The sequence below is a fragment of the Gavia stellata genome, chromosome 17, assembly GCF_030936135.1.
Source record: "Gavia stellata isolate bGavSte3 chromosome 17, bGavSte3.hap2, whole genome shotgun sequence".
Taxonomy (NCBI): Eukaryota; Metazoa; Chordata; class Aves; order Gaviiformes; family Gaviidae; genus Gavia; species Gavia stellata.
In genome coordinates, this window is record NC_082610.1 from 6,730,992 (window position 1) to 6,757,803 (window position 26,812).

Consider the following 26,812-nt stretch of genomic DNA (forward strand, 5'->3'; position numbering starts at 1 on the left):
CTCTGCAGTTGGATATTTTAAATGTTTTAACTTTTTAATATAGCATATTTCTCAAGTTTTGATATTCCTATGCAGAATGTAAACTGTAGTTTACTTGCCAGCCTGATTTATATCTGGTTTTACCTTTATATTTTAAATGCATGTGAAGTCTCAGGAAGCCTAAAATGTGTTCACTCACTTAACATGTTTAGGGCCTAAAAGAATACTTGGAGATGGAATTATTTCTCTATTTTGCCACGATAGTCTTAATTTTGATGGACTGTTATTTCACTTATTGTTCCTGTGTGGGGAAAGCCGTGTAAAATGCAGTGTGGGCAACTGCATGAAACGAAGGTCTATTCTTATTATTTCCACTAATTAAGTGGTCCTGCAGTTTTCCGTGCGGTACTTCTGTTTTGTCGTCTATGAAATAAGGGGCACTGTCTACTGCAAAACACAGTAGGAGAGCTATTTTGAGCATGCTGTTTGTCATCAGGTCCACACTTTTTCATTGTTCCAAATAAGTTGCAATTTGTGATGTGACAAGCAAGAACTAAAAATAGGGAGATGAGATGGAGACAACCTTGCGTGAATAACTCTATCTGCTGTTGTTAGTGACATGCAGGCACATTATCAAAATATAGTGTATTTGCTCTTTTTTTACTTATCATTTGTCTCTAATGCCTCTTTCTTTCTTTTTTTAATATTATACTGGTTGCCTTTTTCCATATATGCTTTCTGACATCTTGTCCTTAATTTCTGGGTTTGGGGGGCTGGTTTGTGTTTTTGGGGTGGGGGGTTTTTGGTTTTTTTTTTTTTTTAAGGAGCAGCACTACCTAGGTGATGAATTTTCAGCTACCCTAAGGCTCTGATTTGTATACGTCAGTCAGATAGTGCTCTGCATCTCTCTGTCTTTCTAATCCTTCAGCTACTCTGACTCCTAAATTGCTTTTGAATCTGGGTTGGTCTTCCCAGGTGACAGTACAAGTAGGTAGAAAGTGTAATACCCAGAAACGGAGCGAGTGTTCTGGCAGTACTGCGAGGAGCTGTAGGGGATTCTGCAGTCTCAACTTACATTCTCAGGACTATTGTCTTCAAGGTGCGCTGGGGAAAAACATTTTAAAATCTGTTGTTTATACTTAGCAAGATCTCGTAGAAATAAAGTTCATGTAATATGTTGCCAGAGAGTCATAGAAGACCCTGAAAGTCATGCTGAAGATTCCTCTCTCTTTCTTGGAATTCAAAAATGAACTCAAAAATAAGATTTGAAGGACACTTTTGTCAGTGTAAGGCAGCAAAACGTAGTAGAGCTAATTCTGCCTTTGAAAAAAATCATGAGAAAAATATTGATATCTAAGTGCTTTGTATCAGGTCTATAGCATAGATAATATTCCACAGAACTGATCCTTTGAATAATTATGGGATATGAAAAGTAGATTTAGCTTTTACTATGTACAAACCCAGTTATTTCTCAAGTTGCCCCCAGTTCTTTTGCTTGACTTAGGGAAACAACAAATTAAAACTTCACAATAGAAATACAAATGATTAATGTTACGGATGCCAGAAGTCTATTACTAAGTCCTTTAACAGCACAGTAATTCGAGAAAGTCTTGACATGCTACATGACAAATCCAGTCATATTTCTAGGCCTTTAGTAATAAATGTAATTCTTTCCTTGGCCATTTTAGAGGTTATTTTACTTTTTGTTGTATCTAGGTAATATTGGTTTAGGTGTACTGAGTGCAATAAAGTGCCTTGAAAGCAGTTTAGCAATGATATTTTTATGCTCTTAAATATATCCAATGACATATACACGCCTATATCATATAAATAAAGGGTTTAGGATCCGATTCTCTTGAGATACTTACGCAAAGGCTGTCTATAGACCTTAACAACAGACTATCGGATGAGTTATAAAAATGTCTGCAGCATAACTTTATGGTAACCTAGTGACCTAACTGTGGTGCCATGAGATCTGAACTCAGGATTCAAATCCTGTAGTACTACACAAACATTTTCTTTCAAGTCTGTGACAGAATAGGAAATTAATCTAAGGGAAATCTCAGAACAGAAAGGTCATGGAAAAAGGCTGCATTTGGGGATTAAAAAAAATAGAGGCAAGGGATGTCTTAGAGGAATCCCACCCTTTTTTGTAAGGCACTGAGCCTGCTCAGCTTCCACTGAAATTGCTGCGGTGGTGCCTAGGAGTTTGCAGGACCAAACCCCTAATGCGTTATCAACAGCTTTCCCACAGCAGTCAGCTCTCCTCAAAATACCTAATATGTATGCAGCTCACGCTTCACTACATCGTTAGAGGCAGCAGTAGTCTTCAGCAAATGTTTGTATCGTTAGCCCGGTCGACTTCAAAGAAAGCAAATTGTATAGCAATGGAGCACTTCTCCCACCTATGAAAGTCAGGATTAACAAAAGCTACACCTACAGATGCAATAGATCTAATAGGACTTGTTAAATTTCCTAACTGGGTTATATGAAATGTAATTTTGCTTTTGTTCTTTAAGGCACAAACTTTCATATTTTTGCATATGCTCATAAAATAGGAGACGTTTTTCAAAAGATATTTTTCTTCTCTTTGCATATCAGCCAAATGATGACAGTGAGACAGAAGCTGTAGACAGCTGTGGGAACAGCTACCTGGTTACAGACAAAATCCCAATAGACAATCATACAAAGCAAATTTTTTAGCATTTCCACTGGCTTCACTTACGGAATGCAGTGTCACTTGCTGATGATAATGCTGAAATCTTGCATTGCTTTTTACTGACAAGGTGTAATTTCCATGGACTCGTTTTATAGGTTCTTATGTATAAACAAATTTTAGCCCAATATTTATGTTAGGATACTTTGTTTAAGTTTGCTATATGGATAACACGTTTGGATATTTTTAGCAAAGACAGACCTGTTCGGTTATGGCAGAATGTAAGTCAAGTGTCCTTTAAATTCACTTTGCAATTATGTTCTCTACTAAAACAGAGCATGTAAACAATAGACTAACTTACTACAGGTAATAAATCAGAGATTACGTAGACTCATGATGCTAAATATGTTGCATTTTTCATTGGATTACCATAAAATTTCTGGGCACAGGTGCTTTTGTAATTGGGACTCATTTGGAAAATGTTAGCGTTCGGTGATCCTCAAAGTTGAATAGCTGGGTTTTGTGGTGTTATTATGATGCAGTGACATTTCAAGTAATGTTGGAATGCCATCTGTCCTTGCATGTCAGTGTTTTTTCTTGCATTACTGGGTTATTATTACATCTGATATAGATCTAATGGGAGTGATGAAAAATTTCCCTGGCTGTAAGAGTCTTAAGGAAATGCTGTCTGATTAGTTCTAGACGTTGGGATGTTCTTTGGCCGGTTGTGATTTTTCTCTACCCTATTAATGTGAAAGAGAAGTAAAATTAGTCTCAGCATAAGCTGTTTAGGACCAACAGTGTTTTGGGCAGAGGTGGTATATGGAGGTATTCACAGCTTTAGAGATAGTAAGAGATGTAAACTGCAATACACCATTTTATTAAATGTTAAAATACCTTAATTGCTTTAACTTTCTTTCAAATTTTTGTCATACAAAAGATTCTAGTAATGAAAGACTGAAGCATAAAACACAAGAACATAGAACCGCTACAGTGAACCAGTAGAGACTAAAAAAGTGTGGGTAATTAAATAGCTTTTAAAGCTCCTCTCTCAGATTATTACATATTTATACAAACTCAAAATGCATTGGTGTCAATCCTTGACTTCCACCCTCTGCAAAGAGAGGAGTAGAATTGTCATTCTTTTCTCTGCTTTATTTCTATTTAGAGCACTTGATGGCCTGGGCATTATACACATTTACTTTGGAAAATACTGTATAGGCTATTTGAGGCATGTACAAATTTAGAATGGAACACGTGCTTCACAGTGAATAGTTTATCTGACTAATTTTTCTGTTTTTTCCTGTTAGCCATCAAGAACCATCTACAAGTAGTTTTTTTCTTGCTATTATTATTATTAGGAAGTATTCTAAGACATAAGGGCCATTCAACTCCTGTTAAAAATGATTTTTTTTTTTTTTAAAAAGCAGGAAGTTGCTTCCTTACTGTCCTTTGTGCAAGTGAATGTCTACTCTGATAACCAGAGTACTTGAAAATATAAAATAGGTACCGTCAAAAAAATCCCCACCCCCCCCCAAAGAATAACACAAGCTCTAGAGAACTTGCAGTGACCTTCAAATCTAAACGTATCAGCAAGCGTAATAACAGTTTGTTCAACGTTAACTGTGTTTTCTGGAAGAAAATGTAGGAAAACATACACAAAAAAGAACAAACCCATCACTTTCTCTAACTCTCATGAAATTGTCACCTTGTGGGACTTACAAAATGATGAGACTGTTTTTTTCTTAAGTACTAGGAACATACCTTTTAGTATCATAGTTTACTGAATTTTCTTTTATCTTGTCAGTTAGGAAGAATAAGAACCAGGACATTAGCATGACCTGATTAAAAAATGAATTTTGTAATTAGTCTGGTGATATTTAATCTCAATCTTGCGCTATCTCTCACGCTTGTGCACACACATACACACACACGCAATTATATCTAAATTAATATTTATATCTAGATAATATATCATGCTATTTATTAGATATTATAAATTATATATAAATATATGTGCACACATGTGGGCTATGTGTGCACTAAGCACTACTTAGAACTACTTAGATTCTTTTATGATGGTCATTACTGATTAAAATGTTGTTTAGACTGTAAACGTTTAGCCTCACTAGATTCCAAAATTGTATGATATGGGCTTTAGTGTTTAATTTTCCTGAACAGCCTACTCAAGGGCTGACTCCACTAATTTCAGTTTTGCATTGTCTCATATGTTTCATGCAAACATATGCATGTCTGCTATGTGACGAGGAAATGGTGATGTTTTGTCCTCAGCTTAATATAGATTGTTATTTATGGGTTCCACAAGGAAAAGTATTTGTAAATTTTGTTTTCAGTTAATTTAGGTAATTTTAGTGCGCTCTCTCTTATAATCTTACCAGAATTTTGTTTTGCTTACGTTTGCTTAATCTTCTCAAAACGTGACTTAGATATCCTCTATCTTGTTTGCAGTTAAATATAAGTAAATACATCATTTTGACTCTGGCTTGAAAACTGAGGTACAATGGATCATCACAGAGCTGCTCTTATTGATCCTGAGAAAACTGATTGCATACATTTTCATGAGGGTTTTCCCCCCCTCAACTGCATGGAAATATAAATAAGAAACTGTAGTTGTCACAAGGAAGTGAGGCAACTGAAAATGTTGGTTTAAGGTTTTACTAGAAAATGTGTTTAAATTATCTGAAATGTGCAACGCTTTCAAAATAAGCTGTATTAGAAAAAAACAGCAGAATTCAGAGCACAATGATAAACACATGTGGCTTCTTTTTGTTACTGCATAACTAGGTGTTTTGGGAATTGCTTTAAATTGGTGTCTGTTGCCTATTTAGATGCCCTAGAACAGTTCCCCAGCTACTTCTGTAGAAGGGCGCTGCTCTCCTGCAAGTCCTCTCTCCTTTACCAGCCCCTTGCAGCTGTCTTGGAGGCATTTGGGTAACAACTTAAACATGCAAATACATTTTGTACATTACCAGAGGAAGGTGACCTATTATTATTTTCGCTTTCTGTTTCTGTGCTTCTTTCTTATCTTTAAGCACGTTTGTGAGTTTGCTGCACGTCATGCTGGACTCCCATGGAGAGGGTGCTTTGCTCTGGTCTCTGACAGCAGACCATCGTCCTCTAGCTCTTTGGAGTTCAGGGGGCACTGTACCGGCTCCTATGTAGAAAGGATGTTCAATTTAGAGATGAGTTCCACTGGTTTGAGGCAGTTAGTAACTATTTTTTTCCCAAGGAGACTGACTTTTAACTGGAAGAATTATGTAGTAGGAAATACTGCAAACAGCGCTTGAAAATTTCAAGATATCTTCCCTAGCTCTTGACAAATGAGACTTTTTTAAGTAATTTTTTTTTTATCTTCTGGGGTAGGTTTTTTTTCAAGAAAGGAAGGACCCCAGAACACTTAACAAAAAAAATTTAAAAACTTTAATGTTCATATTATGTCCAACATAATATACTGCTGGGAGGAGGCTGCATGTGTGAGGGAAAATTCTGTACTCGTAGTAATGTTATGAAAAGGATGATTCAGGAAATTAACATCTATATATGTCATCTATCATCCCAAATGATCTATTTGAAAGAACAAGTCCTTTCTCTCTGATGAATGTTCAGCCATTTGAGATTATTGTGAATGTTCATCTCAGAGGAATTCCATTACAACCAACACAAATGCATGTGAAACGTGAAGAGAAGAAAATGTGGTCTTTTGGTTAAAGATGTCCTAACAATTTTCACTTTTAATGGCAATGAGGTTGTCCTAGATTCCTTGCAAAACTTCTGATTGTTGTGCTCAATGCTCGGTGTTGGCATAATGCATACCAGTAAGCAGCTATTTTCCACCTTAAAGATATTAGAATATAGTGCAAATAAAATAACAAAATATATCAAGGGAAATTCTGTTTACCTAAGAAACCGTATGTAGATGTTTAAAGATTTGGTACATTGTAGGATTTGCAGTCCTTTGAGAAGAATTGCCCTATATAAATGTAACTCTGTAGATGCGCATTAAATAGAAATGAAAACTGAGCTCTCCCACTTATTGTTGAGTAATATTGACTACGTAATAGAGAAAAGGTAGCTACCTCTGCTGTATACACAAATACATGTATATACATATACAATGACCATCACTGTTATAGAACTACAGAGGGTGATTACTGTTATTAGAATTTGACTTCTCATTTATTTCTGTATGTGAGTTAAACTGTGGAAGATTTTAAAGTCAGGATATAATGAAATGTGATACAATCATTTCCTTTATACTACATATAGATATTAATACATATTTACCTGCGATTTCTGTTGTGAAAAGATATAATAGATACTCAGTTACTTCAAAACGTCTGAAATGGCTAGGAAAGTGAGTCAAAAGTCTATCACACAATCAAAAAAGCAACTGTGCACTTCTGAACAGTGCTACTCAAAAAAGAGGAGAGAAGGAAAAGGTGATAGGATTGACAACTTCTTCTTGACCAAAATAAATATGTGAGGCATTATGTGGCAGTTGGCCTGTGTGTGTGTGTGATACACAGGCAAATTCCCTGGTTTCCAGGAGCAGTCAGACAGAACTGACTTTGGAAAGGAGATATTTCTGGCTCTTGCACTACACACCTTGCCCAGAAAAGCTCTGACAGCTTCATCCCCCTGCTACATACAAAACTGCTCTACTTTTTCACAGTAAGTGCTACAAATCCTTGAGCAATTTTGGATTTCCTAGACATGCCAATAAGCCATTTCTATCCCAAAGGAATAAGAAATCTCCCCGAGTACAAACTCTTTGAGTGCGCGGAGAAGCGGGGATGACCCAGGCCTTGGTTCTTTCCTATTTGTAGGCTATTTGCAGACCATCTCTTTAGTCACCTCACTGGAGGTGGGTGAATAGGAGCAGCCCCCCGCCCGGGGGGTGTCCTGGAGATTGGCCTCACTCAGCGTGCCAGGCGGATGTCACGAAGCGCAGCCAGGCACGGCAGGCGTGCCAAAGTCAGGCTAGCAAGCCTTTGCTGTAGGTAGTTTTTGAACGTTTGTGGATTGGGCCTTCAGTAGCAAAAAATGTCTTGCTGGGCAAATGCCAACGATTTCTGCATTTAAAGTTTATCAAAAGAAGCTATGAATATGCATATCAGGACATTGCCCATCATTAGAGAAACATCATCCTGGCTGGCATAGAAATGGGGGTTCTTTTGGTCCTTGGGTATCATGAACTTGCACTCTGCCAGGAACTGCTTAGTTTGTTTGCTCATATCCAAAATGCCACGCAATCTTCTTGTTAGATTGGTATGGCTGGTCATCTGGCAAGCAGTCCTGTCAATAGCACTCCAGCATCTCACATGAACAAACACCCACTAGAGAGAGTAAGAGTTGCGCAGTCGTGCCAAAAAGCCATGTGGGAAGAAGAAATATCTGGTAAGACTATTTCTAATATAGGAAAGAATTGAACTACATAGCAAAGTCAAAACAGGTTATGAAAGATGGAATTCAGTTGACCTAGCTTTGCAGTTTTATTTAGCAGTTAAGATGAGGATATTATAATAACAATGCATGCTTTGAGAGGAAAATTTGTTTGATATTAGAAAAGAAAAATATATAAAGCATAACTGAAGGAAATTTCAAAGGCATGAAGCAGAATTGGGATCTGTCATTTATTCCAGCGCAGACTTTGGAAGAGAACTCAAAGAAATAATGAGTTTGGCTTGCTTCTCTGTTATAAGTATTCTGCAAGTTTTGCTGCAAGCAAAGCACACACCAACGGAGTCTAGTTTCATCTGCAAGCATATACGTTAAACGCATTGTAAACAATTTTGCTTATTTCAAGTACGTGAAATGCAAGACTTGGTTTTTAGTCAAGCTTGTAAGGTCTCACCAGGAAGATGCTGTAATTTCTAAATTATTTCAAAGAAAAAAGATAAAAGGGTTGATGATCCTTGAAAAAAATGTTCTCATGTGAAATCCTGTATTGAAAAGCTTTGAGGAGGGTTCAGAAAGCTTTAAGCAAATTGGGAGGGAGTTCAGAAACTGTTTCCAAACCATTTCACTCTGTAACACTTGATGGCATTTTTATTAGGTAAGCTGTCAGTCTAGTAAATAGGCTTCATTCAGACAAATAATAGCATATTCATTTTTTATTAGGAGAGATTATTTTTAATAACAAAGGATCTTGTTTGCAAAGTCTACCTCAAAGACTCTCACATCACAAGCAAACAGATAAGCCTTCAAAAACATTAATTATTATTTTGCTTTTTGTTGGGGTTTTTTTGTTTCATTTTGGTTTGGTTTTTTGTATGTAAGAAGTCAGTCTTAGTATCAAAATGTTACAGGTTAAAAGCACCTGCGTAAGATGCAAGAAAGCCCTGTGGCGTTCTGGCCAGAAGGCCAGAAGTGAAATCAGCCATCAGCCTGACAGAACTCGTGACCCAGCCGTGGCCTGGCGAGAAACCTTCTTGTCCTCTGTTTCGCTGTCCTCCTTTGGCCGCTGCAAGAAGAGCGGTGGGGTTTTAAACTAGAACTCAAGACGTGCAGATCAATGTCACCTTAGGGTAACAATATGAACAATAATTGGAGATGATGGTTGTGCCATAGCTGAAGTGATGCAATGTTTATCAGTTAAAAACCAGCCAGGGAATGAAGCAGACCCGTCGCTGCTCCCTAGCTTGGCTAGCGTCTGAGCAGTGCAGCTGTGGCAAGTGATTTTTAAAGGCTGTTGCAGAATCTGATCCTACTGGTTAAGGCAATTGTATGAAAACTGAAACACCTTGAAAAATGTTATATTTGGTTTTGGGAGAGAAAAAAGGGGGGGACTTCTAGGGTATTATATTGCACTTGACTCTCTTGAATATTAAAGAGGATGAGAATTGGAAATTTTCCTGTTTTCCATTTTCCTAGAGGTAGGAAAAGCTGTAAGCATTTGAAAACGTGGCACTGGGAAAGTGTTTTCTTGATGACAGCCTCACCTAAATATTCAAAACTTCCTCTTGTTCTGTACAAATGAGTACAACATGCTGAGAAATTGGGTATATGTGCTGCGTGCAGAATTTGCTAAGGTACAATCTTGAGCAGGAATCAAATTCTGAAACTGGAGGTACTCTGCACAGACATTTATTCTCCTGAGTTAATAAGGCTTCAAGCTGGCTGGTTTTCTTGGCATCCCATGTGGATTTACTGTTTCAAGTAGTCAAGAAATCAGGTGAACGTGTGTACTATCATTCACTGTACATATGCCCCTCTTATTCAATGGGAAGAAATTTAAGTTTGCAAAACTGTAATAATTCTTTCAGTCCAAACAGGCAAATCACTCAATACAGGTATGAAATGACATTCATTATTTAACAAAACAATTATTTATATTGGTCTTTTTAATCTGTTCACCTCCTCATCACTTTCTTTAGTAGTCAATTGGTCCATAAAACGAACGATTCCTCCCTGAAGGGGAGGAGTCTCTGTTAAACGGAGACTATCTTGCAAACCAGCTAGGTCTGTTCTCTCCTGTTCTCCATCATTTCTGAAAACTTTCTATTCATTAGTAATTCAATGCAGTATAAGTGACATGAGAAAAGGACAGTTCAAGCTTTTAAAACTATGTCTGAAGGTCTAAGTTTTCTTTGCAGAGGAATTAGTTCGATATGTTCCCTGTCCTCATTCCCTGAAGAGTTTCAAGGTGTCTTGCAGACAATTTGATGGAAGCCAAATCCCTAAGGATAGTTACAAACTCTTCCTGATCCGAAACGTAAAACAAAAAGAGAGGCTCATCAATGCTATATTTGAAATTTGATCACTTTCTGGGAATATATTGTCTCAGACTAAGAATAAGTCATTACGTTTTGATTTGGGATTTGGGGGTTTTGTTGTTTTGAGGTTTTTTTAGCAAACGTATATTTTGGAAACACTTCTAAACCTTCCGTCACTTACATTCCTTCCATGAATTTCAGTGGACTTTGAATTAGACGCTGGAAGATAAATGCTTTTTGAACAAATAATTCTGCGGAACTAAGAATAACAAGGTGGTCATAACGATCATCTCGTGACTATCAGCACATTATGGTGCATCCAGCTGGTTTAGTTACTTTTATGTCTCAGCAGCATATGCAGTTGTGGTGTACAGGCAATGACACTTGTATCAGGATATCCAGTTAATTTAGGAACACATTTCCCAGATTTTATGGATCATTTCTTTTCGAAATAATTCCTTGTCATGTTATGCCATGGTCTAGTATTTAAGGCCGCAAAATTGTGACGTTATCAAGCTAAATTAAAAAATACTGAGGTATAAATACAGTGCAAGCTCTATATAAAAAAAGTGGTGCATATTCTTCTTGTTCACGTCGCTTTGAATCTTAAAAGTTGCAAGAAATATGGAAAAACATGCCTTAAACGTCCAGTATTTCAGTGGAAGGAAATTCACTGCATATAGAAAGTGATAGCCTGGACTGTAGAGTAACTGTCCCGTATTGCAGTCCGTTTTGAGTGTAAGGAGGTAAGTGAAAGGCATGAGATGGAACACATTTTGCCAGCTCGCAATGACGTGAGGTCCCTGCAGGGAGAGACTGTAGACAGCTGAAGTAAGCTAAAGCAGTTCATAACCAGCTTCAGCTCAGGGCCTAGATCTTTCCCAGAACCCACAAGAGTCAGAGAAATATGAGTTTTGAAAAGGCTTTCTTTTCCTTCTTTACCACCCATCCAAATCCTTGCACAAAAGAAAACGTAGTTTAATTTGTACTTCATTTGTTTTTGCTTAACATACCAAAAAAATACACCATCAAGTCATTTTTGTGTGGTCGGTTTTCAGGTAGGAAGTCTTGATATGAAAGTAATCCTTTAGAAGGGAGTGCTTTAATGAGAATAAATATTAAAACATTCCCTTTACAAAATTTGCTGAAAATGCAGTGTATAAAGTAATGAACACTTTGCAATATCTGACCTCTTGGTTTCTTGTTGTTATCCTGATTTTTCAGATGTGACTCTTCTGAAATTTTATCTGTATTGACTGTTTATTTTATCTTTTTTTCTTTTTTCCCACATCCAGCGAAATGCCTCAGCGGAGAAAGAGAATCTTCATGTGGCCTCAAGAAAGGAGGAAAATCGGAGCATCCAGGAGTGCGATTCGCAAGATGTAAGCTTAGCTCCCGTAGAAATCAGGGTCTAATCTAGATTGTACAAAAACTTTCCTGCCTTAGGCGATTATCCACGTGACTGACTTTTCCTAGTCAAGCTGGTACACATATTTTATAAGCCAGCTATATTCTGCATTAGAGCGCTGAGGAGCAAATGCTCTTCGCTGTCAATCTATGCAGGTATACGCTCTGGGTTTCTTTCTTAATAGAACTTGTCGAGCTGTTGTGGGAAGAAGGGCAGTGGAAAAGACATGAGTTGATGTTTAACCGTTTCAAGAATAGGCTTGTTCCTGGTTGAAGAGCTGCTGCATTACAGCGAGATGCAGAACCTTGTTTACGTATTGTTTCCACTAATAATCAGGCACAGCTGTCACAGATGCTTCATTTGATAAAACAAAACCTTTGGGGAGATGTAAGAGGTGACAGTGTAATAGTTGAAAGAATGTAATCTCATCCGCTGCCAGTCTAGGAAAGCCGCAAGCTGTGTTTTTCTTATGGCACGTCTGCCAGAAAGCTAAGTCTGCTGCTTTTGCTGAGGCAAAACTCTCCTTCAGACAGCATGGTGGGAGCTGTTAGCAGAAATCCCAAAGGCATGTGATATGGCTGCAATTATAACGGAACAAATAAACCAGGAAAAAACAGAAAGAATGAGCGAGACAAAATTTGTTGAGAGAGTGTATTGGTTGCTCAACAGTCCAAAAAGTTAGCGCTACCTTGACTAATTTGTGGGTGAAATATAGAAGACGGCAGGAAAAAGCCTGTCACGGCGGCTCTTGAATGAACTGCTGAACACGTTACCTACCTCCAAATAGAACAAACTCCTCTGGAGGTAACTGGGTAGCTTGCTGGTAGCGCTCACAGCAATGTGTAGCAATCTGATGAAAAGTTTGGAAAACAAATTTTAAATAATTCAGTATCCAACAATTTGTAAAAAGCTGTATATATATAAACGTGTTATTAGTTTTATTAATTATCAGTTATAAGTGGCTTCCCCTTGCTGAATTCACTAGAGGGGCAGAGACAAGGAGAAATTGTGTATCCAGGAGAAGAGTGCATGACCTGCTGTTGCACCTTTCTTAATGTCTAAAGTTGAAGGAAACTTCATTTCTTAGTAAAAAAAAATTGAAGGAGAAGAAAGAATAAGACGTAAAATTCTGAAGTCGGAGTGAACTCCATTTAGATTATGACTAGAGGTCGGTTGCCACCTGGGAAAGTTATGGAAAGTTGGAGGGAATATAGGTCACCTTAGGTAGAGGCTGACTTTATTTAGGCTGAATATTTGTGGGAAGAGGTTCGAGAAACTTTTTTTTACAGAACGGAATACGTTAAAGAAGAGAGCAAAAAAAACCTTGTTAACACGTTTCATACATCAAGAGAGTATTTAATTTCTGTAGCAAGTAATACAATGAAAGACACCTAAAAGATGCATTTTTCCATAAAATCAGACATTTAGTTATTTCGATTGGGGGGGTGTCTGCTTTTTGTGCTACTATTTTTAGCCATTTAGTCAGCGTGGTATGCTGCTTGGTACAAAAAATTTGTCTAAGAAAGCAGATGATGACTCCAACTGGAATTAGAAGTCTCGAGGAGTCGAACTATTTTTCATTAGTCAAGTTAAATTAAAATCTAACCCTATTCCCTGCCTTTGTCTAAGTAGCATTATAATTCAAAGGAAAATAAATTAGGCTATATATCTAAATTTGAGTAATAAGATTAAGTTTTATATCATTTAATCTCTCAATTATCGTATTTTAAGACCAATTCTATATTCTATGGGACCCACATTTCCTTTAAATTTTAAATCTTTAAGGTTTGTTAAGTCTCTATTTGACAAAAGCTCCTGTGTGGAGGAAAAAGTAGTAAAATTAGAGAAAGCATACCGTAGGGGTATTCAAATTCACTGTGCCTTGCTAGATAATGTTCCTTACTGGAAAATTAAGCAGGCAATGGTTTTATCAGTCTTATCTTGCTTTTAAACATGTTGCTCCTATAAATTAATTTTCCAGCTAAAAAATGGGTATTATGTAATATTCATAGTTCCATTGTGTTCACGTTATAAAAAATCAATCTAGGATTCACACTAATACGCAAAGATTTCACTGTGTTGTGCTTTCAGTGTTCGTTGAAGGAATGGTTTTGAGAGCCAAGTTACAAAACAGACTGTTAGGACAGCCACAGCCCCAAGCAAGGAAGCCATAAATAGTGTGGTCTTTATCCCAATCAGAAGGAGAATCTCCAGTGCAATTAAAAAACTTCCAGATACGGGAAGACTCGTTCTCTTTCCATTAAGTGGGACTTTTAAGGTATATCTTTTTTTTATTTATTTCCATGTTCAATTGGAAATAAAAGTTGTTTGGTTTGTTTTTTGTTAATATGAAAACAATTGATTGGTGTGATTCAAAGAGAATTCCAGGAGTGATACACAACCAGGAGCTATCTTGAAGAGTAGTAGCCTACATAGTGAAGCAGCATGCAGGACAAATTGCAACAGTCTGGTCTAAAAGTGCAATAGTAGATCTACAAATATAGCTCAGGTAATATACAATATACATAACATTTTAGAGAAATACTTATTTTCAGATTGTGGCTGCACTCAACGTACTGGATTTTCTTGCCAGAGGGGCATTACATAATTCTTGGAGAATTTTCTCCCTTTCTATGCTACCATCCCCACGCTGACCCGTGATGTTTTATGAGAAATCCGTCTGCGCTCCCAGGATTCCACACTTGAGTTTTCAACAACCACTCATTTGGAGCCTGTCACGGGCGAATCAAACATCTTGTTTTGTCAGAATGGCCTAATTTCACTTTAAATACCGGACAAACTTGAAGAATGAAAACTGGGAAGTTTTCTTGTAAGGATAGATTAAAAAGAGGAAGTGAAATAGAGAACTAAAGCATTAAAATATGTTTTCCACAACTGTTCCAACTATTTTACAAGTCTAAGGACCTACCTCGACCACTTATTGTCCTGTGGGTTGCTCACAGGAATGAGTGATTTTCCCAGTTGTTGTTTAAGATGAAACTTTTTTCTTTCTCTTACACACACTGTCCATCTGAACATGGGCTGCATGGGACATAAAAACAGTGCAGAAGATGACATTGGAGTAGCAACCTCTTCCCACATTTTATTACTATTTTTCATATCTTACGTTAACAAATATATACATATTTAGAGACAAGGAAGAATTCAAACTAATTAGTTATGAGAAATGAAATAAAAATGTCTCTTTCCACAATTAACCCTTACATGATGACTTTAGATATATCACCTTCAATCCTGAAAGAACTAGAAGCAATTTATTTTCCTCAAGGTTCGTATTACTTCAATAGTACAAAGCTGTGACTTGTATCTGTGATTACTATCACTTTGAGAAAATTCCAGACTTGGGAATATATTAGAATTTTTCTCCTAATTTTATCATTCTTTGGTTGTGTGTGTTTTTATCAGAAGTTTTTACAGCTGCTAAACTCCCAATGAGGGACGTATAGGCTGGATGACAGCTTCTCATGTGCCATTTGATTAAGAAAAATAAATGAAGGTTGATGTCAAGATAAAAGACTAGGACCTTAATGAATATGCTTATAACTAAGGTGTTGCTTAGAAACCTAATAGTGCAGCAAGACTTTCCCAGAGCTTTGCAAAGATCCTTTGATATTGTCTCTGATTAAAAAAAAATGTGATTTCTGTTTTGGAAGAATTACTGTAGTGTAAAGACTGACTAGAGAAGAATGTGCAATGTTTCAGTTTTTAAGGCAAGAAACAAAGGGAAATTGCGAGTTGCTGGTCTCAATCAATATTTTTAGTCAGTATGGCTAAGCACCCTTCTCTCTCTCTCAAATTTGTAATCCCACTGCAATTTTTTTCTTTATAGTTCTATGCATGTTCATAGTCATTAATGTAGTTTACACTGGAATGAATACAAATGAAATTTTTTTTACGAACGGGATACAGGCAGGCCAAGTTATATCAGCTGATTTTGAAATTAGATACTGCTCATACCTTTGCTGCCATGAAATTTGACATGGGACCTGTAGCAGCCAGAAGTAGGTACGATATCCTGTAATACGACGTCTTGATTATTTCAAATCATCTGAAATTTGTCAAAGACTAAAAAAATCTTAACTTCAGTTTTCTTTTAAAAGTTTCCATTATTTAGATTATTATTATTTTATCAGAGGAATCTTGTCAATACTATTTTTTCTTAGTCTTGTCTGGAGATGTTTTCCCTATGACTGGCTCCTGAGAGTCTCTGTGCAGGACTGGAGTTCTGCAGAGCTCTTTTCCCTGTATCATTTCCATTTTCCCTCTTCCCAAAAGCTTTTAGGAGCTTTTTCTGGGTTTTACACCAGAATGTACTTGGTCCCTTTTTGATATCAAATAATTCTTATGCATGTAACACATTTAAAACCACTTATTTGGTAGTGCTAAGACATCAAACATTTTATGAAGTGATTCTTTGTTCTCTGTTCTCATCTTAGATTTCTTGCTCTCTGTCCTTGTAGAGTCTTCTCTGATAAACAAAAGCGATAGTGCTTTTATTTAGTGCCTTAATTTCCTGCAGTAAACAAACACTGCATGTTCATTAATCATTCAGTGACAAAGGACACTGAGTATTGGAGCAAAACTTGTACGTGTTTCTAAGCAACCACAGCATTTTTCTTCATTTTTCTCTATCAGTTTCAATTGCAGAGCTTTGATCACATTGTACTCTCCCGTCCCTTTCCCAAGGGACTAATGAGAGAAAAAAGAAATCATAATTGTAAAAAAATTTCAACCTGATAAAATTCTTAAAGTGAATTTGGTAATTGTGTTCCCTAAATGAGGACTGTGAAGACCGTAATAAATTACATCATCTAAGTTTAACCATCCACTCAGTACACTGTGCTCTAAAATAGGAGAGGGATATAAAGAACTGCAGAGGTGCCTTACGAAAACCTATATGCACACTTCACATACATCTTGCTCCGTATCTTTCTTCTAAACAGTGAGTACCAAAGGAGATTGAAATACAGATCTGTTATAAATTCATGAGCAGATCTGATAAAACATGTCCTCGAGTAAACTGTGGCCCTAACTTGGCTAATGATGTTATTTCTGCTGCAGAATTACGTTTTAATAGAATGTCATCTGTTCTGCTTATATATAAATGGTAAATGTAAAAACAAACTATTAAGGAAATGTTTCATGGAAGTATGGGAATTATTGTGACAGGAGAAAAAAAGAATAAAACAACAAATCACATTCAGCAGTGGGTGTAACTTCCTGCAGACTGCTGATATCACTGAAGCTGTTTGTTATGTGGCAGCACAATATTGTCATTTTCAAAATCTCGGTTTGGTAACAGATCACTTCAGAAACTGGAAAATTTGTATTATGGGTGGGGAGAAGAAATATAAAAAACCGAAAATACCTATTCGGTGTGAGAAGGAAAAAAACATGTCAGAGAAGTGTGTACTTCATGTAGTAAAGAGCTAAAAGCTCATGATCCAAAAAATTTTAGTCATTCTGGACTGTAAGTAGTAACAATTTGTTATATGAACAAGTAGAACTTAGCCCTCTTAAAATGAGAGGTCTGCAGCACATATAGTAGACCAACAGGCACACACGATTATTGGCAAAGTAGGGTTTAATAACAATTCAAACATCAAACTCATTGCAAAGTTGGATAGAATTTGTAGCTTTTGTCTAAGGAGGAAATATAGCCTTTTCCTATTTGAAATACGAATTATTTACGTTCTTTCACTTTTAATTAGTTACAATTTGAAAGTTTTAGCTAATTTTAACCAAGTTTGTTTATGAAAGATTTCAGGTCATTTGAACCAATAATACAAGAAATACAGAAAGATCTGGAAATGCAAATTTATCTGAATCTAGTTGCAAAGAGATATCTTATCCAAGCATCGTCAAAATTCAGTGGTGTTAAACTCATTTTTCTGCTACACGAGTTATGCTGATTTAAGCTAAACTGTGCCATCATAAGAGAACAAATCGTCATGCTCCTTTTGCCTATAGCAGAGCCAGGGCTTTGTGGAGCTGAGGACGCTGACTTGTGACAGCAGCAATGCTACAGCTGAGTACCACTTTCACTAAGATATCTAGTTTGTCAGTTGATCTAATCGTGCCATCCTTTTCTCCTCTACCTGGTTTAGTTTCTTCAGAACTAGGCCAGTCCTTTCTCCTCCATCGTACTCTGCAAACATCCCGCGTTTCTGCTTTAGTGCCCACTGAAGCCAAAAGGAGGTCTGTAGTGATGTGAAGGAATGCTGAAGCTGCAACGTTTGGTCTACTAAATCTGTATGATAGCCTTTAGCAGCGACGGAATTATTTTCTAGCTGTAAAAGCTGAATATAATATCACTTAGTTAAACGTCTTGATTTCCTGTCCACTTGTGATGCGTTGGATGATTTTGAGCAATAAAACCAATTCTTACTTGCTGCGTTGATGCAGTGGAATACCCTTCTAGTTACATTGTTCAGCAGTTTGCGGATCAAATTGCATAGTTTAACAGCCAAGGGACATGCTGAATTTTAACTGGTTTTTGAAAATTCTTTTTGAATGAAGGTGCACACTTGGCTGATCCACTTTTATAATTTATACATCCAGCTGTGAACCTCTCCAGCTCTGCTGTATAATTCACTAGGTGAACTGAGTACCATAACTTCTGAAATTTTGCATACTTTACTGATCAAGCTGCATATTTTATAACCAGAATTTCACACAAAGATACTTTGTTAATCAAACTGCACGCTAAACTGATAAAGGCGGCACAGTCTTTCAAGACGTATGCCCCACCTCAATTTTCCTATCTTGTTAAATTTCTCACTGTTCTAGATATATCTTTTTTAACTTGTATATACAATATGTATTGCCTAAGGCAAAATGCACTTGTTCTGTGAAAATTTTATTTTACAAACACAAATAGATGGTTAACGCGTTTCTTAGAGTTTATGTAGAGCAAGTAACAAGCGTTCAACATAAGTAAATTTGGTCTAACTGCTTCTCTACCATGTAGAAGAAAATCATAATAAGTCTTCTGTTGTGCTGAGTCATAAAAATTATAAATGTTGGCCAAACTAAATTTTAAGGAGATGTTAAGAAGAAATTATGCAATTTGAAAAGAGTTAATAACAGTGAAAACAGTGAAATGGCATGGCCAACTATCAAACATACTTCAATAAAACTTTCCAGAATTTCTTTTTCCCCAAGTCTTTTCCTTGGGAAACATTTAGCTTTTACTACTTGGAATTCTGACTGCTGTGTGTTAGAGCTTTTAAAGTCGAGCGTTCAAACATTAGATCCTTCTTGATGATATTTGATAAAAATACAGCGTATGTAATTTAATTAATATAATGTTTGTCTTACAAATATTCCCATAATTACAAAACGTATGGCTGACATACTGGAAATATCAGTGAGAGCAATTTAATGGGAAGGTAAAGAACGCATCCACATAAAATATAGAGATGATTCTGTAAAATTAAGTCATTCATGGGTAGAATTCTGCAATCTGTCACTAATGGTTATATACAACATATTAAATTATAATTTTTATTAAAATAAGGAAATATTGGCGAAGGGGAAAAAAGATAGAAGGCTGGACTCTAAGCTTCGGAGAAATCCATCTTTCTGTCTTGTTTCACCGCTGTGAGTCCTAACACTACTTCAAGGACTAGTCATCATTTACTTAATAACCGTGCACTTGGATAAGTACTGGCTATGGTTAAAAGTATTGAAGGTTTGCTTCCCGAATCTAGAAAAAGGGGGTTGCTTGTGTGGGCACATGCTAATGAAGCTAGGACGAAATGTACTTGATTGAGAAGTCTTTAGGAACTGAAGAAAGTACCTGTAGCAGAATCCCTCTTCATCTTGGATGAACCTGTAAATGTGACAGTTGCAGTTAAAGCTTTAATAAATGTTAAGATTTGGCGCGTGAGGAAAACAATGAAATAGTCCATATGCTTCTTCCAGCCTGTGGAGGTAAGCATTGTTTGTGGCCAATGAATAGAGCAAATATTAATTGAATCTCCAAAACATCAGTTTAAAGTATAACAAGAAATTGGAGAATTGAGAATTTAATGTAAAACTGCATTTAGCTTGCACTGTGTTTTAAATGCCCGTAACATCACACGGGCTTTCTGTGAAATATTTGGAATTGCAGTAGTGTATTGATATAGGGAACGTGGCGATTGTGCTTCTGAATGAGACCAGGAGTTAATCTACCATCCCCACTCTCTTTGAAACTGCCAACCTCAGGCTCCTTAAAGGAAGGCAGAAGAAAGCATGGAACGTAGTTAAGGACAAACTGCCTGTTTTGTTCTAAATGCCAATGGCAGGGAATAAACTTGGGTAATGAACATGGAACTTGAGAATATTATAAGCTTTTTTGCTGTTGGTTTTATAAGTGCAAAACAGCATGCTGAATTTTTTATAAACTTGTATGGAAAGTTCACTATAAGACATCTTTTCAACATGCTAACAATAATTTGCACTTTTTAAAATGTTGCAAGATTTTGGTCACCCAGTGTTTTTCAGCTAGATCAAAACATGTGTGTTGAATTATCTTCTCCTTAAATTATAGCTTCCCAGGTATTTAGTCTTGTCCACCTCTGCCATGTCCTCTGCCTTTTGATTTGTATTCTTTATCTACCTGTCACTTCAGGCACAAACAAGAAAATAACCAACATTACTAAGTTGCATTATTATGTTGACCCTAGAGTCACATATTACACTTCTGGATCCCTGGAAAGACATTAGCTGAGGGACAAAGGGCAATCATCTAGATATATGGTGTCTTCATTTTCCCCTGGGTACCAGAAATTCTACTTTTTTTTTTTTTTTTTTTTTTTAATTTTTGGTAGGTAGCTTATGAACCTGGCTGAACTTCTCTGGAAGCACTGAGAAGGGAGACAAGCAAAAAATTATTTCATATTTATTGCAAACTTTAAATCATTATGCTGAGGTTGAGTTAGGAGACTGCACTGCCTGTTGCATTACCTGGGACTTGTTCAGATGGTGACAGAAGAGTAGTGCCTGTTCCCTGCCCTCCCATGAAGCCAGCACAGATTTAAAACTTACCTGTGACCGATAGAGATCATGTGCAGACAAAACGCTTCCATACTCTGTGTGATGTTCCCAGTCTTCTCCATACAGCTTTCTGCACAACAGCCCATATTTTGACATGTCGTGTTACACTTGGCATGAAAACCAGAGCATCCTTGAAGTAGTGCTGACAAGATTTTAAATTACAACCTGCTTTGTTATGATGGTACAAGAGGAGTCAATAATGTTGCATTAAACTAACAAGACTGACTTGGGACCTTTTTTCTGGGACGTATTGCCTGCCTTTTTTTCTTTTTTTAACCTTCTGGATGTTGTTTCTACTTGGATGTTTTTAGTCTTTTCTTATAGTCTTAGCATTTTTATTAGCTCTTCTAGTAATAATCTTTCAAAAAAATGTTCTTTCTTTGGAAGAAAAGCAACTGTTCTTCTCTGAGAGAAATGGGGAAAGCGGCTTTTTGCCCAGGTGTGTGTATCTCTGTACAAGGATACGTTGGGGCGGGTATCGTTCTGTACCAGGCTTCCTCCTGCCTGGTGGCACAAGGAGCGAAGACGGGGGGTTACGAGGGGTAAGGGTGTGCTCTGCTCTGTTCCGTAGCGTTAGAGGGTTTGTGCGTGAGTAAGTGTCCTGCATAGAGGCTTTCACAGCTGGCGTCCTCCCCTTCCTCTCCCCATCCTCACCCTCACGTCTCCAAACAGGGCAGCGGGAATGCCCACTCTTGTGGGAGAAACACGCAGGTAAGAGTTCACCTTCATGTCCCTGATATGCTGAAATCTTGCTTCAAAGCTTGGCAAGATCCCAGTGTCTCTTCCAGCAGGCACTTCTAAAATCTCATCTCAATAAAATAGAAAAACCACGCTGGCAAGATTTCAACACCTTTATTTTCCAAAAGCAATTATTTTTGCTTTTTGCTAGTTTCCACTGTGTCAAGCTATCATTCTGTATTTTTGTAATTAGTGTACCTCTCACAGGAGTGAATCTGGCAGAAGGAGACTCGCACAGAAGAGCAAATAAAACAATCTTTCCACCACTTGGCATAGAAGGAACTAGCAAAAAAAAAAAAGTTTAATATTTGGCTTTTTCTGTCTGTACATCACTCATGGCTGTGAAAGGTATTCTAGTGCATTGGTTTTCTATTTCCCCATTTGTTTGAGGTGGTCTTTAGCTGAGGTAAAGGATGTGTGTGTGTGTTTCTATATTTATGTGTTTATATAGACATAGAAGTGCACATATATACACACAATCTGTGTGTGTATGTATATATAAGCATATAAATATACACACAGGTGTTTGTGTATGTATATATATGCATGTGTTTGTATATATGCATGAAGGTGTATATGTAGGGGATTCAGTTTAGGTTGTATTAAACTCAGTTTACATTTATAGCCCAAGATGCTGCTATACCCGTCTGTCTCAGCTTTAGGAAGTGAACTGACTTCAAGCCAAGGGCCAGTGGACGTACGCAGCTCAGCCACGGTGACTGGTTACAGTTCGGGCTATTGAACTGCTGTTGACTGATGGCATATTGAAAGTCAGCACGGTTGTTCGATCTGTAATTTAGTAGTTAATGATATGCACGGTTTCACTGTGACAAGGAATCAATAATGAATGCTTTATGCTTTAAAAACATAAAGACATAAGAGTTGCTTTGTATAGAAAAATGTCCCATTCTACTATCTTTCTCCACCAGTGATCCCTATGGTGTGTTACTAAAAAGGAAAAGAGCTGTGAGTGAACAAATATGAAATACTACAGACATAGATCTTTAATTCTGTTTTCCTACACAGATGACCTTTGTTATCTGGTCTATGAAAAGAGTATGAAAGATTAGTCACTTATAAAGCATTTTCACCATCAACTTTTATTTTCTCTAAGGCAACCATTTTTTTTTCTTCTTTTGTATATGTCTTAAATGATTTACCTATATTTTTATTAATTTCAATTAATATTTTTGGATTCCTATCTCCTGTGTATTGTCTTGGTGAAATAGGTTACCTGTATTTTTTTTTAGTATGTATAGTTAGAGTAAATTATGGATTTTTAAATCATGATATATTTCATTAGTGTTATTTCTGTCTTCTTCATTACACAACCTGAAATGCTGTTCCTTTTTTGAACTATAACATCTTTTGTCCTCAAGCTGCTCACCTAGAAGTCTTTCAAACCCTCAAATTTTTCTAAACATGACTAAGCTGAAAACACTTTTTCTTACCTAGCTCACTGGTAAATATTTTAAATAGATTTCTGCCAGGACCACACTTTTAAGTTTGAAGTACTAAAAATTTATTAAAAATTTCTACTCTTTGTTATCTCTTTGTTTAGTCTTTATCTAGAACATAAACCACCTGTTGTTACTTCATTTTTTTCGTAAAAGGAGGAGTAGGTGCTTTATGAATAGATTTTCCTTTTTGTCAATACTACACTGATTATTCCCTATTACTTAATATTAATCCAACTTTTATTAGCTATTGTGTATAGTGGCAAAAATTTGAAAAGGTGTCCTCACCATCAATTGCTTCAATTGCACCATCTCAGAGGCTCTCTTCAGTAGCCGAAACATGACTAAAACCCCCCTGAAGTACTATAAAATCCTTGGCAGTACCACTGCCAGGCTTTCAGGAGGGAGGCAGCTGTCCCTTCTCCAAGTCGTTTTCTTAATAACATGTTTCATTTTCGTATTCACACCTGTTCGTAGATGAACTTTGTTACAGGCAAGGGGCTGTCAGAATTTCTCAAGTGCAAAAACTTAATGAATTTTCTTCCCCCTTGTCAATCTCTTACTTTTTAATTAACTCCAATCTAATGTCATATCTACTGAAAGGATATTTATAAAATTTCTTGATATAATTTGCATGTTAGGGTGTTCATTTTCATTGTTCTCTGCTGAGTGAGGTAATTTTTATCGTGTTGCAATTTGAGCTGCTATAGGATGATTTCAGGTTTACTTTCCATTTTTTAAAGAAAGTCAGTCCAAAAAAATGCCTCGAAACATATAATTTAGAGATTTTTTTCCCTCTTTTTGCTCGTGATTCCCTTGCTCCCCTAGACACAAATAGCTTATTCTATCCTAGACCAATGTTATCAACCATAACATAAAAAAAAAACCAGTTGCAGAAATGCCAGCGAACCTTGTAGTGGCTATTATTGGGAGTTTCTTGTTGAAGGCATGTTTGCATTCATATTCCTATGAGCAAAGCTCCTGTCCATATACTAACGATTTTTTCACCTTTTTTCATTAATATGTTGGATTATGTCTAATGTGTAAAAAAATATTCTATCTAGGCTTAAATTAGCTTCTGAAATCTTTAAGGGCCTATGCTAAACAGGAAATATTTCAGAGGAAGAGATATGTTAAAATGTAAAATAAACAAAATTACTGTTATGTTAGAAAGAGTCTTGATGACTTAAAACTTTAAAAAAACCCTCATTTATTTTCACTCCATTTAAATGTGTCAGTTTTAATAGCAAAACAAGTAGAGAAATTCCAATGTGAAGACAATTTAAAGTAATGACCAAAGATTATCAATATTTTACTGTATTTCCCATTTTAATTTCTTCGTCTATGGCATCATTAATCCCACTCCTGAAGGGACTTTTAATTTAATTACAGTGAAATTTCAGTGCTGGATAAATCTCTACTTAAGACTCGTAACACAAGATCTCTGGTTCAAAAATCTACTGTGCACTTAATTTTATTTATGCTGTTCAATTCTGTTTTCCCTGATATTAAGAAGCATATTGGCAAAGGAAATTACATTATTGCTGGAATAAAATGACAATGATGAATCTAACAAGTTTTCCCATACCTTGAGAGTCACCTGACTTCCCCATTCAGGGAATTACTATGCATATCCCCGCTCAGGGATTGTTATACCTAAGAGATCTAGCAGTTTAGACAAGAGACTAGTAATAGAGAAGTCCTAACTGTAGTGCTATTTTTCAGCTGTTTGTTGGTGTTTCCTCACGCATAACAGGCAATTATAGATACTTATCCATTCCATGGGACTGCTGTAGGAATAAACTTCACTATTTGTGATGAGATTTAAACATGAAGAAAAAGAAGCTAGAAAGTGTTAAGTTGTTAAACTTGCGGCCACATTAGACTATTATAGGGATGATGGGAGTATGGGATTCTCTTAACTATGAAAACTTTGTTTCGTTCCATCTTAACAACTAGGCTAAAAAAAGCCACTGATTTTTTTGTTTGTTTGTTTGTTTTTGTTTTTTTGTTTTTTTGTTTAGGAAAGCCATCAATATTTTAGGAAAAAATGCAGAATAGTTGTCTCTGTCATTTGTATTTTCAGGTTGGCAAGACATGTTTGGGGAATCTCAATAATTCAACATCTCGTTTGAAGACAGAGACAGAGACAAGCTTTCAGGTATTCTGTTTCTGAGAAGTTCTCGGGTTTTGATTAATATGTCTTGTACAGCATGCGAGTACTTGAAGTATGTTTATGCATTCCACGGTAATGCTTTTGAGAGAGAACTGCTTACTCAGTTCAGACTTTCACTGCACCTGCTTTGAATTCATCTGTTCAAAATGGCTCTTGGTTGGTAATAACTTGCAAAACTTCCTAGTAGGACTATCCTAGTAGTCAACTTAATTTGATAACACGATGCCCATAGCACTGTGAACAGGAGAAGGGAAAGATTTCCGAAATAATTATATACTTGCAATTATGTGAAGCTGTATTCAGCCATGTTACCAACGGAAAAGTTGTACATCTAAGCTCTTCCTTTGATAGACCAAGAGAGGTAAAAATCACCGTGATTATAAAGCAGCATCAGACTTGTATGGTTTTGCACTGTCAAAGGTTGTTCCTTTAGTAGAGAACAGAATCCTTTTCTAGATGCAGTTGATGAATATCATATTTTGTTATAGTAGTTTAAGACTAGTACATCAGTTTAACAAAAATACAGCTCTGTGTGCACTATTGCCATGGATTTTTAACATACTTTTTTATTTGCTTATGTATGTGCATATCGTGTATGCAATGCTTACACCGATGCTATTTTCACCTTCAACAGAAGTTGCACAACCCTCCGTGGACTAAACCCGAAGATAAAAAATCACCTGAAAGAAATGAGAAAAAATTTGAAGAGTCTGTTAGTACAAAAGAAAAAAAACTCTAAGCACTACTAATCTACATTAAAATGCCCATCACTTGCTTCCATCTTCATGTTCTTTTTAGTCCAGAGGCATGAAATGTACCAGGTTTCTAAAGCATGCATTTTTCACTCTTTTATCAATGTTTGTAAATTAGTCTAGAATAGACCAACTAGTACCTTTCAGCAATAATCCAAAATGGGTGTTTGAGGAAATGCTTTGTAATACAGTCCAGTTTTCAAACTCTTGTTCTACCTGATCAGTAACTGCATACTATGAGTTTCTTTGTCAACAGTAGCTATTCTCAAGTATTTTCTCAGTCTGTTCTATTTCATGTACCTTTATGGCAGATTAGGTTTTAAATCAAGTTAAGAATTAAGGGGCAGTTAACGTGGGGAAAAAAAAATACCTGTGTAAACATAGCTGAAGTACAATATAACTCATAAGAGCAACTGTAAAAATGGAACAGTAGGGGTTCATTACCTTTCAGTAATACCATTTCAAACCTGCTTACTTAAACAATAAAAGATGTTTGGTTGGTTGGGTTTTTTTTCTAACTGCTATCGCAACTCGTCCATTTTTGGACACTGAAGCGTTGACAGAAATGCAGAGTTAAAGGGATGGAGATAGAGAGAGTCATGGCTTTTAGGATCCAAGCAAAAATTTTTGCAGGTGGAACTGAGTTCAAATTTTATACTTTGGGTACTAGTCATGGGAAGTCAGCTCCATCCCTTATAGTTGTGCTGATCTCGACAAGATAAATATACTTTAAATGGTGAAACCCCATTTTGTCCACTACAGGTGGCCCTTGGTCACTACAGCAGAGAGGATCATTTTGGTTCGGGTAAGCTCTGTGACTTCTAGGACCCTTCCGGTTTCTCATGGG

The 26,812-nt window shown here is 36.6% G+C and overlaps 1 protein-coding gene across 1 annotated transcript in view; it reads left to right on the forward strand.

The window, feature by feature from the left end:
- LUZP2 (leucine zipper protein 2) overlaps positions 1–25,952 on the forward strand; it is a 205,511-nt gene extending 179,559 nt beyond the window's left edge. Inside the window, exons 10-12 of the mRNA XM_059826019.1 lie at positions 11,667–11,753; positions 25,124–25,198; positions 25,848–25,952. Of these exons, the coding sequence (XP_059682002.1) occupies positions 11,667–11,753; positions 25,124–25,198; positions 25,848–25,952 (267 nt within the window). The remainder of the gene's footprint in view (positions 1–11,666; positions 11,754–25,123; positions 25,199–25,847) is intronic.
- The last annotated feature ends 860 nt before the right edge of the window (positions 25,953–26,812 follow it).